The 17,651-nt window shown below is 42.9% G+C and overlaps 1 protein-coding gene across 1 annotated transcript in view; it reads left to right on the top strand.

The window, feature by feature from the left end:
• The window catches only part of LOC146868321 (solute carrier family 2, facilitated glucose transporter member 5-like), a 140,675-nt gene that overhangs the window by 43,317 nt on the left and 79,707 nt on the right, over positions 1-17,651 (top strand). The window contains exons 4-5 of the mRNA XM_085609741.1: positions 6,102-6,226; positions 12,186-12,338. Of these exons, the coding sequence (XP_085465867.1) occupies positions 6,102-6,226; positions 12,186-12,338 (278 nt within the window). The remainder of the gene's footprint in view (positions 1-6,101; positions 6,227-12,185; positions 12,339-17,651) is intronic.

The raw sequence follows: 17,651 nt of genomic DNA, 5'->3' as shown, positions 1-17,651 counted from the left end.
GCCTTTCAAGATGATACCTTCTCAGGGATGGATAGCTCATCCTGTACATTTTTGAATTTCTGCAATTCAACATCAGCAAAGGGTCAAATACTTTTCTTCCAAGATTGTGCGTAATGAAGTCTATGAGGATTAGCATGTCTTTATCTGCATTGGTAGCAGCAATAATCTGTTCAGTGGATAGAGCTGCTGGCGTGCTGGACCTCACAATGAAGTTGAGATACTCTTCAGCCGCTTTGGATGTCAAACTGTGGTGATGTAGCGACACTCGTGAAAAGTAATCCGCGGGGTTTTGATCTTTCCCCGGCTTATGTACAATCGTATAGTCGTACTCTTGCAGTTGCAAACCCCATCTCTTGATGTGAGGGGGCATCTTAGCTTTGAATTTCCAAAGATAGTGAGCAATGCCTGGTGGTCTGTTATGACATTGAAACGTTCTCCATATAGAACCGGCCCAACCTACAGCCAGGCTCTTTTTTTCTGGCTGGGAATAGGCACGTTATGTTTCAGACAAACTTCTACTGGCATAGGCCACAATGTGTATCTGAGCATTTGAATGCACACTGTGTTGAGTAAGGTTTGCCCAGCCCTACCAGGCTTGCATCTACTTTGATCTCAGTGTGTAACTTGGTGTCAAAATAGGCCATTTCAGTAGCATTTTTGATCGCATGTTTTCTATCTTTAACACTTTAGTCACATTCAGGAGACCACTGGAATGGGACAGTTGGCCTTGTTAAGTCTTCTAATGGGACACTCACTGTAGCAAAGTCATGAATATATTTTGAACAATAAATGGTCATGCCTAAGAAGGTTCGCAGCATGGTTACATCTTATGGGGGGGCAAGTAGATTGGAATATTTGCACTGTATCCGGGTCCAAAGTCATTCTTCGATCAGAGAATATGTGCCCAAAGAATTTAAGTTTGGTTTTGTGAAGCACACACTTTGCTGCATTCAGAGTGAGACCTGCATCAGCAAGTAATTGGCACACTTGTGTAAGAGCTGTGTCAAGCTCCGTTTGTGCTGTCCCAAATACCAGTATGTCATCACAGTAATTGAAAGCATGTATAACAGGTTAAATTACTCGGCGAATAACATCCTGAAATATCTTCACAGCCGAAGACACTCCAAAACTCCGTCTTTTGTATCTAAACAAACCAACATGAGTCGAAAAAGTTATATGTGCCTACATTGCTCTTACAGCTCAAGTTGATGGTATCCTTTGTACAGGTCAAGACGGGTGAAGTGTTTGCCTCCTTTCAGTTGCATGATCAGTCTCCTATGTGGAGACCAGGATGTCTTTCTCTCTTGATTGCTTTGTTGGCCTGGCGCTTATCAACATAAATGCTCACTGCACCTCCACTGTAATTTCTTTGCACAACAACTATGGGCGAAACCCACGGTGTAGGACCAGAGGAGCGTTCAATTAAATCATGTATTAACAGTGTTTCTAGTTCTTTCTCAACAGCTTCTTGTAAGTGAAAAGCAACTCTGTGGTGCCACTGGGCAACAGGGCGAATTTCCTCATTAATATAAAGTTGCATTTTAATTTTCCGTAGTCTTCCTAGGCCATAAAGCAATGGCACGATTTCAGACTTAGCACGGAGGTTGTAGTTGAGAGATATCAGTCCCATGTCAGCAGCAGTGGCAAAGCTAGGAAGGCAAGCACTCGATAATATTTCCTGAAGAGCATTTGCACTGAAGTCGTTTTATGTCTCATTGGTTGCTGTGAATGCCCCTTGACTCTGTAGCGGATTAGAAGCAGCCCACAGGTATACCTCCATGTTTGAAAGGGTAAAGCGTGGCACTGGAGATAAGCTGTTAAACTTTCTACTGGCATGATAATAATCAACACACCACTGTCTATAATGAATATTTTGGGGCAACCGTTCACTTTTATTGTAATTTAGGGTCAGTGTCCAAATGAATTTTGTCACTTCGATCGGTGATTTTTGTTTGACTTTTGGTCTTTGCAAGCAGCTAATCCTACTTGTACATGTCGTTCCTCAGTATATATCATCAGCACTTATCCGTCTTCTTTACTAGCACTTGAAAATTATATTGAGGAGCCTTTAAATGATAAACTTGACAACGATCAACTTTGCTTGGTTTCTACTTCTTGTAACCGATGTTGCCTTTTGGCCTTGTTGGCTTGGTGCGAATGCTTCTGGAAACCTCTGGCTTCCAGTTTCTCTTCTTGCTGTGACGCATTTAGTTTCTCGTTCACTCTGCAGACCGTTATGAAGTGTTTTTCTTTCCAGCAGCCTTTGCATATTTGTCCCAGGGCTAGACATTTACCTTCATGGGTAAATAAAAACCCACATTGGAAGCATAACGTTTTCTTCTTTGGAGATGTTGACTTGTGGGCATCTATTTTGTGCTTCTTCTTATATATCAGCATCTTTTCGATCTGCTTGTTCTTTTGCAGCCATTAACATCTTCTCTAGACGGAGTGTCTTTCTCAGCACACGTCTTCTGATAGAGTCTGAAAAACAACCTTCAAAGATTCTGAGGTGCATGGCTTCTTCATCATTGAAGTCACAGAACTTACAGTGCTTGACAAGTCTGTCATATCTCTAAACAAACTCATCCATTGTTTTACCAGCCTGTTGTTGTGCTTAGTTGAAAATGTACCTTTCATAGTCGACATTCGGTGTCTGATTGAACTTGGCTTCCAGTGCTTCTTTTATCTTTTGGTACGACGTTGCATCAGTTTGTGAAACTTTCTTTAACGCTTATTTCACTCCATCACGGCAATATTGTTTGAATATTTAATGATTTTTAATCATCCTTTTCTTCTAGTGCATTTATTAAATCATCAAACGTTTCAATCCATGCAGCCTACCAGTGTTCTGTTTCTTCACTGTGCGGAAGGGTGGTGGTGGCTTCAGGAATGCGGCTGCAGTATATTTCATGCGTCCTTCTTTTTCTTTTGTTTAAATTATATTTTTAAGGTTCATGCTTCCTTCTACTACCTTTGAGAGTATATGCTGTTCAGGCAACGCTCGTTGCCCAGGATGCCACCTGCAACTTCTGTATGCATTGGCCTAGCGCCTGAGCTTAGGTCATCACATCTGATTCGAGCTCGTGCAGATGTCTGAAAGCCTGTGCCGGTAAGTAAGTTACTGCTTTCGGACCCGGTTGTCACTGCTTTTAGCATCTGCATCATATGGATGATGGCTCTGTGTTATGGCGTGGCACAATATCTCTTCTCTAAACCTTGCCAACGGGTTCTGGCGGGTTTTCCAAATATGCTCCTCTGTGAGGCCTTCGGCTTCTTCGATGGCTGTGTATAGGCTGGAGGAGGGCTTTGACTCCCCATACGCCTTTTGCAGACTTCTCCACATTGATTCAGGGAGCATGTGGCATGCATGAAAAGTTTGCTGTATCGTTGCAAACTCTCAGGGAGAGCACCCTTGTTTCTTCAGGGCACGTTTTACCTACTCGTCACCAGTTTTAGCATCATTCCCAGCCCAGGAGCATGCATATGAATATGCCGCACACAGTACTCTGTAACAGGCATCTTTCTTCCTCAACATACGATTTTGCACTGCATGCATTGCATCATAACATTTGTAACTACACCTTAACACTTCGCCAGCAGATTACATAATTCCTGTTTAGAGTCCGTCCATGACCGCAAGGGTCCAAGCGCTCATATTATCAAGGCACTACAGAGTGGAGCAGTGTGATTGGTCGGGTATGGTCACGTGGCAGAATGATAACAACATGCCATCTGTTGATAATATTATTAACCATGATCATTTCTGCAGTGGTCTCCCCAAAGTGAATTTCTATTGCTGCTTCCAACCTTTAAATTTAAAATGTTATTACCAAAGTAAATTGTACTCATTTTATTGACTGTAGGATGAAAAGTTGAGTCTGTTCTGCTGCAGTTTGAACCTCTGAGCTTCAGTTTACACAAATATCTCCGTAGTTTTAAACCGATTATATGGGACAATGTGGTGATGTATAGTAGGAAGAAATGTGACACGGTACCCAGCACATGTTCTCTTTCAAATTTTCAAATTACCTAAGTGAGAACTTGCAAACATACAGGATTCCTGATGGCATTTTTAGGAAGTAAATTCTGCCATGGATGGACAGCCAGCGAAGGGAACTGAGCACCGGGGTGCCGGTGCTCAAGTGTTCTGGACCAATTGCGAGGTCGGAGGAGTTTTTCCAGTGCAGCAAGATAGAATACATTGGCATAATCAAGTCAACACAGAATGAGGGCTAGATGGGTGGCAGGACCTTTCTGCAGACATACAGGAGAGTGGAACAGCCATCAGCTCCTCTCCCCACCTGGGTGCCTATGGACACATCAGAGTCAGTCAATACACTAGGCTTCTGCAAAGGGTAGGTACACCTGGTTCTTTGTGGCTGAACTTGTGTGCTGGACCCAGGAAGGCGGTGGAAGCTTGGAGTGTACTTGTTGATGATTGTTGAGGTAATTCTTGACGAGGCATCTTCAGCTCTTTTATTACATGCTTTGGGGATGGAATATTGCATACATATCAGATGTTGTTCCACATTCTGCGAGTGGAGCTGAAAATGGCTTCCTGCTGTGTTTTACTTTCCCATTTTTGCCTTTTTTGACATCAGGTCTGGCTTTGTTCAGGATCCTTTTACTGTGATGGTTCTGAAATCTAGTAATAGGTGTCATATTTGTGAGAGGTGTCCTGGTGTCGTGTTTTTAATGGGAAAGTAGAACTGGCTGAAGAAACCAGTGATTTGGAGTTAAAGATGACTTGTGATGCCAACCTGTCAGTTTCCCATTTGAGTGCCAGTCCTTTATTTGCCGCACCAAGAGACCCCTTGGAAACTTTGGCAATGCAGAGTGAAGTCTGAGGAACATCTTCTAAGATCAATGATTCAGAGTGGCTGGCTGGTGGTGACGCCCAAGCCTGGATAATTGCAGAAAGGCTTGCATCTGCCGCGTGCTTTAGAGCAACCACACTACAGCAAGACCTGCTGTCTGCTGGCGTTCACATGACTCCAAAATGTAACCACTAGAATGCACTAAACTGTGTCAGTGGAACAAAGGGAAAAGTTTCACTTTCAAGATGGCGCTGGCAGCACAAAAGCTCTTCTGAAAAAGAAAGGGAACCATGAATGTTTGCCCAAGAGGCACCAGTAAAATAACTGGGAACGAACAATATACTTAGGGGCTGCTTTAGAGTTTGGTGGGGAGGGTACTCCATCGCTACAGAGAAAACTCCTACGGGGATGAGGGTCATTGGGATTTTGCTTTTGAAAATTCAATTAAACACATGTTAAACGTTTGGCAGACGGTCAGACGGTATCGTCATGTTGACGGAGTCGTCCGTCATTTTTTTATTACATTGATCGGAATAGCCATGTTGTCATAGCTGCCGATGTTAAGAGATGTGCACTGGGCTGGAGGACAGCTCTAAACTTGGCAGCTGGAGGACCCTCGGTATAGTGGGAGTAAAATACTCTGCCATACCGACAGTTTCGCCTCCGTCCTCCAAACTCTAAATCAGGCCCTTTACCTGTAATAATCATACATTATTGCAAACAGTTCCAGAAATCCCCATTTTGAAGTATGGAGCAAGAAAGAACAAATAAAGTAGCATAGAATTCAGCAAAATACAAAGAAATATTGTTACCAACCACAGAAGGATGACAGGCCTCTTAAGTGTGTTAGTGATACCTGTATCAAGTAGTTAGTTATGTTGCCCAGGATAAAAGAGGAACTCTTTTTCTTGCAACAAGTTTCCTCCATGCAAATAAAAATCATTAATTGTTGCTGAATAACAGTTTGAATATGATCTGCTGAGTGTGGTTAGTTTGCTTACTTTAAGACCCTATGTATTTTATAGCAATGTAGTCACAGTTCTATTTTAGCTTTGTGCTGAAATGTCCCAATAGATAGACAGACAACTGATGTGCTGCATAATTTGCCTTTAACTACCAAACTGCTCATAATTTGTCTTCCCTAGCTGCATACCTTAGTCAACCCAGCCGTATACTTTTGCACCTCTGTTGTCATTCCAGTATCCCTGTCTGTAAGTAAAACATAGATCTTAGCAGATGGAACTAAACCCATTGGGGGATCTTCTTGCTTCTCTCCCACTACAGGAAGGGCACTCTTCTCTTCAACAACATCTTCTCCATCGTCCCAGCACTGCTCATGGGTACCAGTGAGCTGTCGCGGTCCTTTGAGGTCATCATCGTGTCCCGCCTCCTCATTGGCGTGTGTGCTGGTAAGGCGGAGCAAGAGCATCATGGGACAAAGGGTAGCAGGTAAACCACTGGCCGGTTGGACCCAGAGGCGTTGGTATGGGGAGCTGTGCATGTATTTGACAGTTTCTAGAAAGGAGGTAGGTTGTTTTAATTGTCTACCAAAAAGGTTAAACAGCGGAGAGCGTACATTGTCTGAAAAGTGAAAGGTGCCGAACTTCACTTCTTCAAGATGTACTTGAGATCTGTTATTAGTTGTACGTTCCTGCATCAGTACTGCTGTATTTTAGGTCTGGCTTCAAACAGTTTAGCGATAGTTGACCTTGAGTCATTACTTCTTCTAAAAAGCACAATAAGACGTAACCAGAGAGATAGAGCAATCTTTGGGCCAGGCCCTTTCAGCTATTGGTCTTCATGTGTTGGTCGTGGTTTGCTATTGTGTGGAAGGGCTGTTCATCAAACATCACAACCATGGCATTTCGCGGATGGATACGTTGTTCCATCTGTGTTCTAACAAGGCTATGGTGACGGGGTTCATGTGATTCTTTTGTTAGATGAGAGCAAGTATATGCTCCTAATGTTAGGTCAGAAAACACAGCAGCTGTGCACAAGACCCTAGTTACCAATGCTTTAAAATATGAATAGAGAGGGCTTTGGCTTCCCCAGAAGAATATTTTGATCTCAACTTTGGTTGTTTATTGTAGCGTTCCTCCTTCTTGCCTAGCAATACATGAGGGACTATTTTACATCGCAAAAGTACACTTAATCGTCACACATTAAATTATTTATCTCATATACACTTTGCGCATAGAAAGCAATTGTTTCTGTTTTGGTTTCTTACTACAGCTTGCAAGACAGACTTATTAATTTTGTCTATGGTTGTTTTACTCTGCTGACACCAGAACATTTAAATTTCTGGTTCATGGCTTTTTGTTCAGAAAGTGCTTTCTGCTTGGCTGACTTAGCATATTATACATTTAAAGTCTTATACACTAAACATCCTTGAGGATTCATTTATTTTAAACTGGAGTCATGAAAACATTTTGGTGGATTTTAATCTTTTATTGTTCACAAAGTAAAAACATATCCACACATGGGCTTTCTTAAAGTTGCATGAAAAATACTGGCCCTTTGTCAAAAGAAACTACTATCCAATATATTGCTGTGCGTGCCTTGTAAACGCCCCCCTTGCAGTACACACTGCCTCTTATGACTCCTATCATTAACACTCTCCTTTGAGGATACGGCATGGATCTGGCTTATTCTAGACGCCCGATGTCCTTTTACCTGTTTTACCTAGCAGAGTTTGTGAGGTATTTTCACAAAAGTACATTTGGAATGGAATGGAATGGTGGAATGGAAGGGCATTTATAGAGCGCATGGCTACCCGGAAGCATCCCAGGGCTGGTAACTGACACAGGGGGACCAGAAGGGCTAAGAGCATGGTAAGGAAGTGAGAGAGAAAGAATTGAGTTGTAGCATTAGTAAAGCACTTATTACACCTGAGCTGGGCACTGAAGCACTTAATGACACAGATTGCAAGATATACCGTATAGGATTTGTAGTTGGAAGGGTTTTGTTATTGATTTAAGCTTTGTTTCATAAAGTGTCATGCATGATGAAAACTGGATATCATGTTATGGGACACTGCACGACAGAGTGACGGGTGAGTATATGTGAGAGATAGACACACAAGCTATAATTGCAGTGGGGACTAAACATGTAGGTAGCTGCACCGCAAGAGCCTATCTGTAAAAACAGCGGGATGCTCATTGTATGTACACTACGAAAGAGTGGGAAATAAAAAAAGGCCCAATAATCCATCTATATGGCAGCATGTATCATCCTGAGGTGGTAAAAGCAGGGCTTTACGTGGGCCGGGTCTGTCCCAGTCTGAGCACCGGCAATTATTTTCAGGGGGCCACGAAACTGGTCTCTATCTGGCTCTATTTTCTGTGCAAAAATAGGACTACGTCAACTTTTTATTTTTAATTTTTAATATATTCGTGGCAATTAGCTAGCTGGTGCGAACTCTTTTTATCATGACGGCTTTCTCCAGAATCCACAATACGGCTGCAGCATGCACGTGCGGTGCGTCTTCATTGACCCCCTGCGCTTGGGAGAGCAGGGCGGTTCTATGATTTGCGGGGCCCTGGAACAAAAGGGAATGTGCGAGGCCCCTCTAATTTACTTAAGTGACCCCTTGCAAGGAAACCATTCAGAGACACTGTGGAGGCCCATTGTACAGTATTTTAGACCCCCACAGTTTTAACTTTCAGCCCACAAGCAATTCTCACACCTACAGCCTGATGGGTGCTTGTGGGATGACGGTTAACATGTGGGGCGCCAAAATCCTGTACAATGGGCCTCCCGCAGTGTCTCTGAATGGTCTCCTTGCAATTGGGACAAAAGGAAGCATCTCCCTCCCCTAGGCTCTCTTCGGACACTGCTTTCAGCTCCGGGACGCCCCTTCGCTGGGGCAGCTGCGCGCTATACAAGAGGTTATAACATAACATAACATAACCCCATCCCTCAGAGGCCCAGGGAGGGGACCCCTCCCATGGACCCTAATTGCAAGGAGACTGGGAAACAACAGGGCACACCATCGGTGCGGGCCCCATGCTGGTAGGCTGAGTGCTAGGCCCTGGGCAGCTGCCCATGCTTCCCATGCCTAGCACCGGCCCTGTGGAGGAGAGAAAGCAGGCAGCGAGAAGCCCACTGTGGCTCCTCCGGGTACACGTCACAATCCAGCATCAATTACACTATTATGAAAAACGAATAGTGCGAGGCGAAATATATATATATTATCAAGCTTTGTTAATTAGGTGATTATGGGGAAGAGAAACGGTGGTACGGATCACATAAGAACGCAGTATATCGGATTTTATGAAGTAAATATTGTCTAACCCCCTTATTATAATTATTATTGTTCCATTACTACTGCTAATATCAATATTATCATCATTGTGAATAATAATATTTGTTGATAACGATGAAAACAAAAATGCAATAAAATTATTAATTTAAAAGAATGATAGGGTAATAGTACTGATGCAAATAAATAAGCACAGTTTTTATGTTGATTCTGCATGGCGAGTAAAGTAGGGAGTGCTGTAATCCATGTTTACAGGCCCAGCTGGGTTGTGGTAGATGTCATTTGCGGTGCACGGCAGGTTGTACTGAAGTAAGTGTGCTTCGACAACCTGTGTCACAATTCTACCTGCATTGAGGTTAGGTGGAATATATTGTGTCATGTCTATGTTTGTGTATACTGCAGTTGTTCTCTGAGGAGTCCTAGAGCTGACGGTTTGTCAGAGCAGGGGGTACTGCTACACTAGCTATCTTTATTTAGACCATGCCCCTACTTAGGCCACACCCCTTTGAGGTTTGCCCCGCCCCTTTTAGAGCACCCCCAGTTTTTTTCCACTTAAAGCCCTGGGTAAAAGAATGCCCAAGGTGAAAGGACTGGAGTGGGTGACATGAGCAGTAGCAATGCACTTTTTTTCAAATATCAAGATCAAATACCATGAAGGAGCATGGAAGTGAAGAGCAATTAAGCTGGTAACCTGAAAAGAAACTAAGGGGCTTAATACAAGCTCCCTGCGCCGCCGTATGGCACTTTTTCCCATATTAAAAATGCTGCACCGGCGGTGCAAGGGGATTGTAAATAAGCCTGTTAACCTTTAAAATTCCCAGATTGTAACTACTTCTGCTAGGCCAAAGGAAGTCAAAATTTTGAGCAAGGATTCGCACCGAGACCCTCTCAAGCTTGTGAAGATGCACAAAGGCTCCCAAAGGCAGTCGAGCACCAGTCCACAAGCCTTAGTCCAGCCATGGCTCAGACTCAAAAAGACCTGCACCGTGTACAGTGCTTTAAATGGGCCGGTACTGAGTACCGACACTTTTTCATTTTGAGAGGGAGAGTACCTGCACTCTTCAAGAGTGACACAGTACGTTTAATTAGAGAGTTCCGACACTTCCCAGAAACAAGTAGGTACTCTGGTACAGGGTCCCTGCATTTCTATTTTTCCAATTCAAGCACTGAGTCAGTGAACATGCAAGAGTGAGAGCCAAAGTGCCTGGTTGGTTGCTGCCCTTAAAGTGTAAGAGTGGGTCAGCCTGCCTCATGTTACCTTTCTGTCTCACCCCTCCACATGAGCCTAATGCATTTCCTATATCCCAGACACCTTGCTTTTTCTAGTTTACATAGGAAGGCATCCTCTTGGCCTTCCAGCATAACCTCCCAGAAAACTTGCACTTTCTTTATTAGTAGTGAATGACATTACAAGGTAAAAAATGCTTTATATTTACAGCTGTTCCAGAGTCAGCCAGGCACTAAAATAAAAGTGGCTCCAATTAGAGAACTGGATAGCCAAAAAAGTGCCAATTATGCCACTTTGTAAAGACAGGCTGAATGGGTATGTCAGACTTTTGTGCATTTGTGTTCACTGCAGGCAATATTTGTGGTGATATTGGGGAAATCAGCTGTGAAAAATGGCTCACGTGTCCATGAAGCAGGCCAACAAACTGCTAGAAAAAAACGGCCCACACACTGACCTATTTGGTCAGCCCATCAGGCAGTGGCGGGCAGCATGGCTCGCGGGTGGTGAGGCAGGCGTGGGGGGATCCCCGAGTGGGTGGTTTGAACGGCAGGGGGTCGCGCATGATGTAAATATAAAAAATAAATAAATAAACAAACTTACCTTGCCTTCAGGTCCTGCGTTCTTGCTCCTGCTCTCCTCGTGAAACTCGGGAAACAGGAAGCAGGCCCCACTGACCAATCACAACGCTGCAATGCAGCGTTTTGATTGGTTTTGAGCATCCTGGTTTGACGCTCAACCAGGGAATGGAGGCCTGGGCATGTTCCCCATGCAGGCTGTAATGCAGCCTGCATGGAGAACAGGGAAAGTGCGCATGACTGTTTCGGGCAGCCCAAGAGTGCCAACCAAACAGTCATGTGCTCTTAGGAGAGGGCAAACCACTCCATCCCTGCTCTGCTCCAAGAACAGAGCAGTCTCATCCACCCGCCCGCAAAGCAGCACGGAGCATAAAATGATAATACCTCAAAGTTATTATCATTTTATGTTTCTGCTTCGCACTGGTTAAAAGCAGTGAGGCGACGCTCCTCCGCCATAGCAGAGGAGCCGCCACTGCCATGGGGCACTAGCTGATTGCCCTATAGGCCAGTCCGACCCTGGCTGTTTCCGATATCGCACGCAGGCAGAAGGCTTTTAGTGACACATGAGTCAGTGTAGCAGCGTAAACCAACTAACGCGGAGTTCTAAGATGAGTATCGTTGTACGAAGTTCAGAAGCCCATTTAAAACCTCTCCTTATCACCAGGCCCTCTGCAGTGCTAAGATCCTGTGATGGGAGAAGCACACGTTTTCATTCTTTTTAGTGGTGTGCTGACCGTTGTGTGTAAGTTGTAGGGCACAAGCGTTGCCAGTTTCTGTCCTAGTTGTAAAGCGCAAGCTCGTTGCTGGCGGTGTGTGTTCCATTGCTCAACATAACCTATTTATTTTTTGTGTGCTAACTGTACTGCACATGCATAATGTACTGAATTATGCACTAGCTTTACAGCATGTCATCATGTGCGAAGTTGTATGGTAGATTTACTGTACACACAAAATGTGTTCCGGTTTGTGTGCTTGCTGTTCATCAGTTGAATAGTGTGTGCTGATCTTTGTGTGAGTTGTACAGCATGTGTGCGGGCCTTTGTGCCAATTGTGCAGCAGAAGCATAATGGTATGTTGGCCTCTGTGCCAGTTGTACACCACATGCATAGTGTGTGCTGGTCTATGTGCCAGTTGTACAGCATCCGTGTGTATAACGTGTGCAGGTCTCTGTGCTATTTGTACAACATGTGCATAGTGTGTGTGCTGGTCTCCTTGCTAGTTGTAGTGTGTGCATAATGCCTTCTAATTATAACCAACTCTCTGACCTCTTTTGTCTTCTCTTCCATAAACCCTCCACTCTGCAGGTATATCGTCCAACGTGGTGCCCATGTACCTGGGGGAGTTGGCCCCCAAGAACCTGCGGGGCGCTATCGGGGTGGTCCCCCAGCTCTTCATCACCGTGGGCATCCTCACGGCCCAGGTCTTTGGCATCCGGAGCATACTGGGCAACCCTGAAGGTAAAGGGCCTTAGCGGATGGGAAGGGAGGGAGGCAGGGCTGGGGCGGCCATTAAGGCAGAGTAGACATCTGCCTAGGGCATCTGCTGACAGACGCCACCATTTGGAGTGGGTCACAGAGGCAGAGCGGTATTTACCTTCAACTAGGTGCGCGTGCATCTTTAACCTCTGCTGGGGTGGGGGGGGGGGGGTAGGCTGTTTTATGAGGACACGCATGTTCTGTTTTTTAATAGCACTTAAACCTAATAAGGTCTTACCTCATGTTAAACGAGTGCATTAGCTATACACTTGGGTGCAGCATTGACATTCTGTGGGGTCTATTTCAGAAGGAATAAATGTGTAAATCTTGGGGTGTGGTATGATGAACAATTGTGTTTTTTTGTACCAGATAAATAAAGCCACTTCCTCTAGTTTCCATCTTCTCAGGATCCCGAGGAAGGTGTTTTCTTTTATCCCTTCTGACGTGCAAAAGACAGTTATTGCTGCATTAGTCTTAGCCGGGATAGATTACTGCAAAGCGTTACATTTAGGCATTCAGGAAAACTTGCAATTGAAGCTACAGTCCCTCCAGGATACAGATGCTCATCTGCTTCTATATATTTCAAAATGTGATCCATTTCCAAAGGCGTTCGGGACCTGCATTGGTGCCTGTGACTGAACAGGTCAAATTTAAGGTCCTCTGTATTATTCATAAGGCCCTTCACAGTGGAGGTCACACATATTTTCATAAGGCATTTATCTGGTATAGGCCTAATCACAATCTTAGATCTGGCTCTTCCACATTTGTGGCAGTTCCTAAAACTGAGAAAGCCAGATGGAGAGGGAGAAGCTTTTTTTTTAAGCCTTGTAAATTGTGGAACTCCCTGCCTTTCGTTCTGCGATCCCAATCTAATAGAGCCTCTTTTAGAAAACTGATAAAAACCTGGCTCTTTACTAGTCATTCTTAGGAGATAGGTTTCATCATTTTTAGGAACGCTTAGTGTTAAGACGCCTTGGCAGATGCACACTTTATAAAATACTACTTTCTATTTACTGTGTACATTTACTCATGTATATTAGCTACTACACCTAGGTGTAACTATGCTTTTTCGCTATTCATCATTTCAGATTCTAAATGTAACTCTAAACGTTTTTGCTATTCACCATTTCAGAGTGTAGTTTACACCTAGATGCAGACTTACATCAAGTTGTGGAGCTTCATACAACCAGTGTTATGAGCGTAAAGTTACGACTAGTAACTTTGCACATGTAGGTGGAGGTCTCCACAGCAGTGGCAGAGATCTTCCAATGGGAAAATATAGGAAAATATTAAAGTTTAATATTCTTTAAAAAAGATTACAAATATTTTAATGTAAAATAAATATACATCTAAATAAAATGTAAATATTGGTAGAAATAATATTCATAATATTAGAAACAATATAATTTTAGTGTATATAATATTAATATTTGACCTACAACTAATACAATAAAATGTTATAGCATATTAACTTATAAAGTTAAATTTGTATTAAATAATTAATTACTTTACATATATTAATTTAATTTATAAATAATAATGTTTGAACTATAATTGAACAATCCCACTTTCACTCATATCTTCATTTTTATTTACTACGTAGTAAGTTGTGTTCATTATTATGGGTTTAGTTAAATTAAATTATTTAAATGTTTTAATAAAAGTTTTTTTAAATTTATTTTTCAAATTATATTTATTAACTCTTAAAAGAATAGCATAGTGGTCAATAATTAGGTATTGTTTTTAAGCATTAAAATACATACATAGGTGTATATAAAATCTTACCACAGTAGTTAAATATCAAAATAATTTTCTTATTTTATTATTGGTTCCTCTGGGTGTTTCCCTCCCTGTTTTCTATGGCAGTGTGTTACAGTAGCTAAGAGCACTTGATTTACTCAAAGGCTGAGCTGGAGTACATCCACACTTGCTTTGACACCTTTTGGGCTGTAGTAAATTTAGAATTGCAGTCTGTAAACAGCTATTATCTTACTCTATTTTGGCCATGTATTTGCATTGCTATGTCACTCCATAAGCCCCTCCGTAGACTTCTCTAAAAACTTTCTAGATAAGAGTTAAGTATTCCCTATATTCCAGATACTCTCACTGATCTCTCAGATGTGCATATACACGTGGCAGAGCTCTCTGCACAAAAAAGATGGGAGGAGTGGAGACAGAGTACTACACCCATAGGTTTTTGAACAGCTTTTTGTAGGACTACTTTAGTTACTGCAAAATGCAGTTTGTGAGTAGGCCTCTAAGTTTACTAGCTTCTTACAGAATTTAATCAATCATGTAAATGGTAGAGAGCCACAAATCAAACATCTTAATCACTGTCCAACCATTTCCGGCAGGAGTGTGTGTGCTCTGATGCTTTCTGTTATTGAAATCCAATTTTATGTCGACCTTATTTTTCAGGTGTCAAGTAAAATATAAGCATGATAACTGTTTTTTACTTTAATTTTGATAAATTATGATTAGGGCTCACGGCTTTCTGGTATTTATTTTTTTAACATTTCTCTCTGTATTTATCTGTCTTTATTTTTTTGCCATCCTATCAGTATTTATTCATATTTATTTTGTGACTAAATAAAGTTGTAATTTGTATTTTTCTGCACTTATTTTTCCGATAAATGTGCATTCATACTTTGCTGCCTACCGGGTTTTGCTTATTACGAAGCAAAAATAATAAGAAATAGCACCCACATGAAAATATTAGCAATATAGCACAGAGTTATATTGAGAAATGCAATCATTTAAGAAGAGCACACACCTTTTTTTAACTCCTCGTGGTGTCAATCCGCTTTGCTAATGATATGGATTTCATGGATGACATTATGGCGAGTCAATCAAAAGATACACAATTTTCTGTATTTTACCACTTTTAAAAATAAATGCAGACAGAAAACATAATGATGTCTGTCTGTATTTATCTGTATTTATCTGTAAAAATCAGTAACAAGCATTTGCAATGCAATGGTCTCGGCATTGTTAAAGTTAGAGCTATTGGCATTGCTCATGACATTATTTTTGTTTATGTTTTTAAAACATTTAAAGAAACGGCATTGTTATTTACAATGTCAATAGCTTAATCACTCTCAAATGCGAGACCTATTGCATTTGCACCCACACAGAGCCACACACAAAGCCACCCACACACACAGCCACCCACAGAGCCACTCACAAAGAGCAACCCACACACAAATAGAGCCACCCACAGAGCCACCTGCATCAAGACCCGAACTGAAGCTCCTGAAAAGTATTTTCTCAAAGAAGCTCGCTTTTACCTAATGAACACCTTCTCACTCGCCCTTCTCCTTATTAAACTTATTTCGGACCGAACCTACCCACTGAACCTCACTGGGTGAACCTCCACTTTCTGACCCTCTGCTCTTTCAACCTCTCGTCACTGAACCGTATCATCATAAATGACTTGCACAGTACATAGAATCTGCTCGCTGAATTTTCATCACTGGACGGACTGACTTTATTGAATCTCTTCCTCACTGAAGTGCCCTCGCTGAAACTCTCCCTCACTGAACCTCACTCTTAATAAACCTCCCTCATTGAACCTCTCCCTCGTTGAACCTTGCTCTCACTAAACCTCCTTCACTGAACCTCTCCCTTGTTGAACCCCTTTCACAGAACCTTGCTCACAGAATCAGATTCACTGAACATACCCTCACTGAGTCACCCTAACTGAACCCCTGCCTCACGGACCCGCACTCATGCAACCTTTCTCAGTAAACCTCCGTCACTGTGAGGAAATATGAATTTTTATGGTCAATTGTGTCCCCTATCTTAGACCCCAACGGCTCCATGTACATACTACAAGTACATGTATGTTCCCTCCAGTTCCAGCTATGAAGACGCAAATACATGTGCGTCCAACGTCAACATGTCCTCTTTCAGATCCGCCATGAGTGGGTCGAATATTCCATTCCTAAGTATGATTGGCCACCGACTTTATATGGTTCACTTTTCTAGTTTTACAGTTCAGGCGAGTAGGCCCTGAAATCTGTCATCAAGCTTTTTCCTGCTTCTGCCTCTGAAATGCTCCAGCCTGGACCTGCATTGGTATCCATGAACTTTGTCCTACTCCCTGCGCGGCTAACGGTGCCTGACGCGGCCTGTTGCCTGCCAAAAACTGTATTCAGCCTTCAAGTTATATGCCCCGCTCCTCATCCAATGCATTCCTGTCTAGTAGTTTAGGTAAACATCCTTCCAGCTACCGAGCAAAGGGCCCGGCCTCGCAGTCTTTATGCAAGTAATTCATAGCCCCTGTTACCATGGAAGATTCCTGCCCCCTCGCATCTCATGTAGACACATAGACGCTTGTACATGCACTAACAGTCAGTATAGAATAGATTCCGTCCGAGAGACCTCTCCTTTTGGATAAAACAGTTCCTTAAACAAAGATATTAGATACGATTTGGGATTAGGTTGACCTGACCCCCAGACTTCTGTCTCCACATGTAGAACTAAATGTCAATTCTCCTTCACCCTCTAGTAGCACGTCAATCACACGTCATGCGGCTGCGCGCGCATCTCTGCCAAATATTTCTGCTGACACTGCAGGATTCTCTTATGGATCCACCCACTTGTGACATCATTTTAAATGACGTTTCTAGTATACGCCTGTTATTACGCCCATTCTCATTACGTATGTGTATTCTTATCTGTATTATCAGCTGTTACGCCTCCTGCATCTGTCTTAATGCAATGCTTTTCATATATATATTGTTACTTGTCAATAATGTATTGCCTATCCCTTCCTGAACCTTCGTGGTGATGGAATATGATTGCCTGGTTCGAACCATAATTCCTTTGTAAGGAATAAAGCCCTTTTCAGAACCTCTAATACCACGGATTCTGCCTCTTATTTTGACTGAGTTATTCTTACTAGACTTTTCCGCATAAAAAATAGTACAGGTAATTTAAATATTTACCACATAAATTGGCGCCCGAACAGGGACACTTTCTCATCTCACGCGCCGGAGGTGCGTTGCAGGCCCGGTCCCCTGCCACAGCTGAACGGACAAAAACGCGTACCCGCAGGATTTCCTGTATCTCCCTCCGGCCAAGCGGGGGTGACTGAGGCTGCGATCAACACCCAGACGAGGCGGTGAGAAGTGCGAAGTATCCCGACCAGAGCCTAGCTGAGAGAGCAAGATCCGAGGTATACAGAGGCCCACCAGGTTCCGAAGTTCCGAGTCGAGTCGAGTCGAGTCGAGTCCAGTCCGGTCCAGTTCAGTTCAGTTCCGAGGCCTTCCGTTCCGTGCTACCCGGTGAGTA

The sequence above is a fragment of the Triturus cristatus genome, chromosome 1_2 (genome assembly GCF_964204655.1).
Source record: "Triturus cristatus chromosome 1_2, aTriCri1.1, whole genome shotgun sequence".
In the NCBI taxonomy this organism is placed as follows: Eukaryota; Metazoa; Chordata; class Amphibia; order Caudata; family Salamandridae; genus Triturus; species Triturus cristatus.
This window is presented reverse-complemented; position numbering and strand designations above follow the sequence as displayed.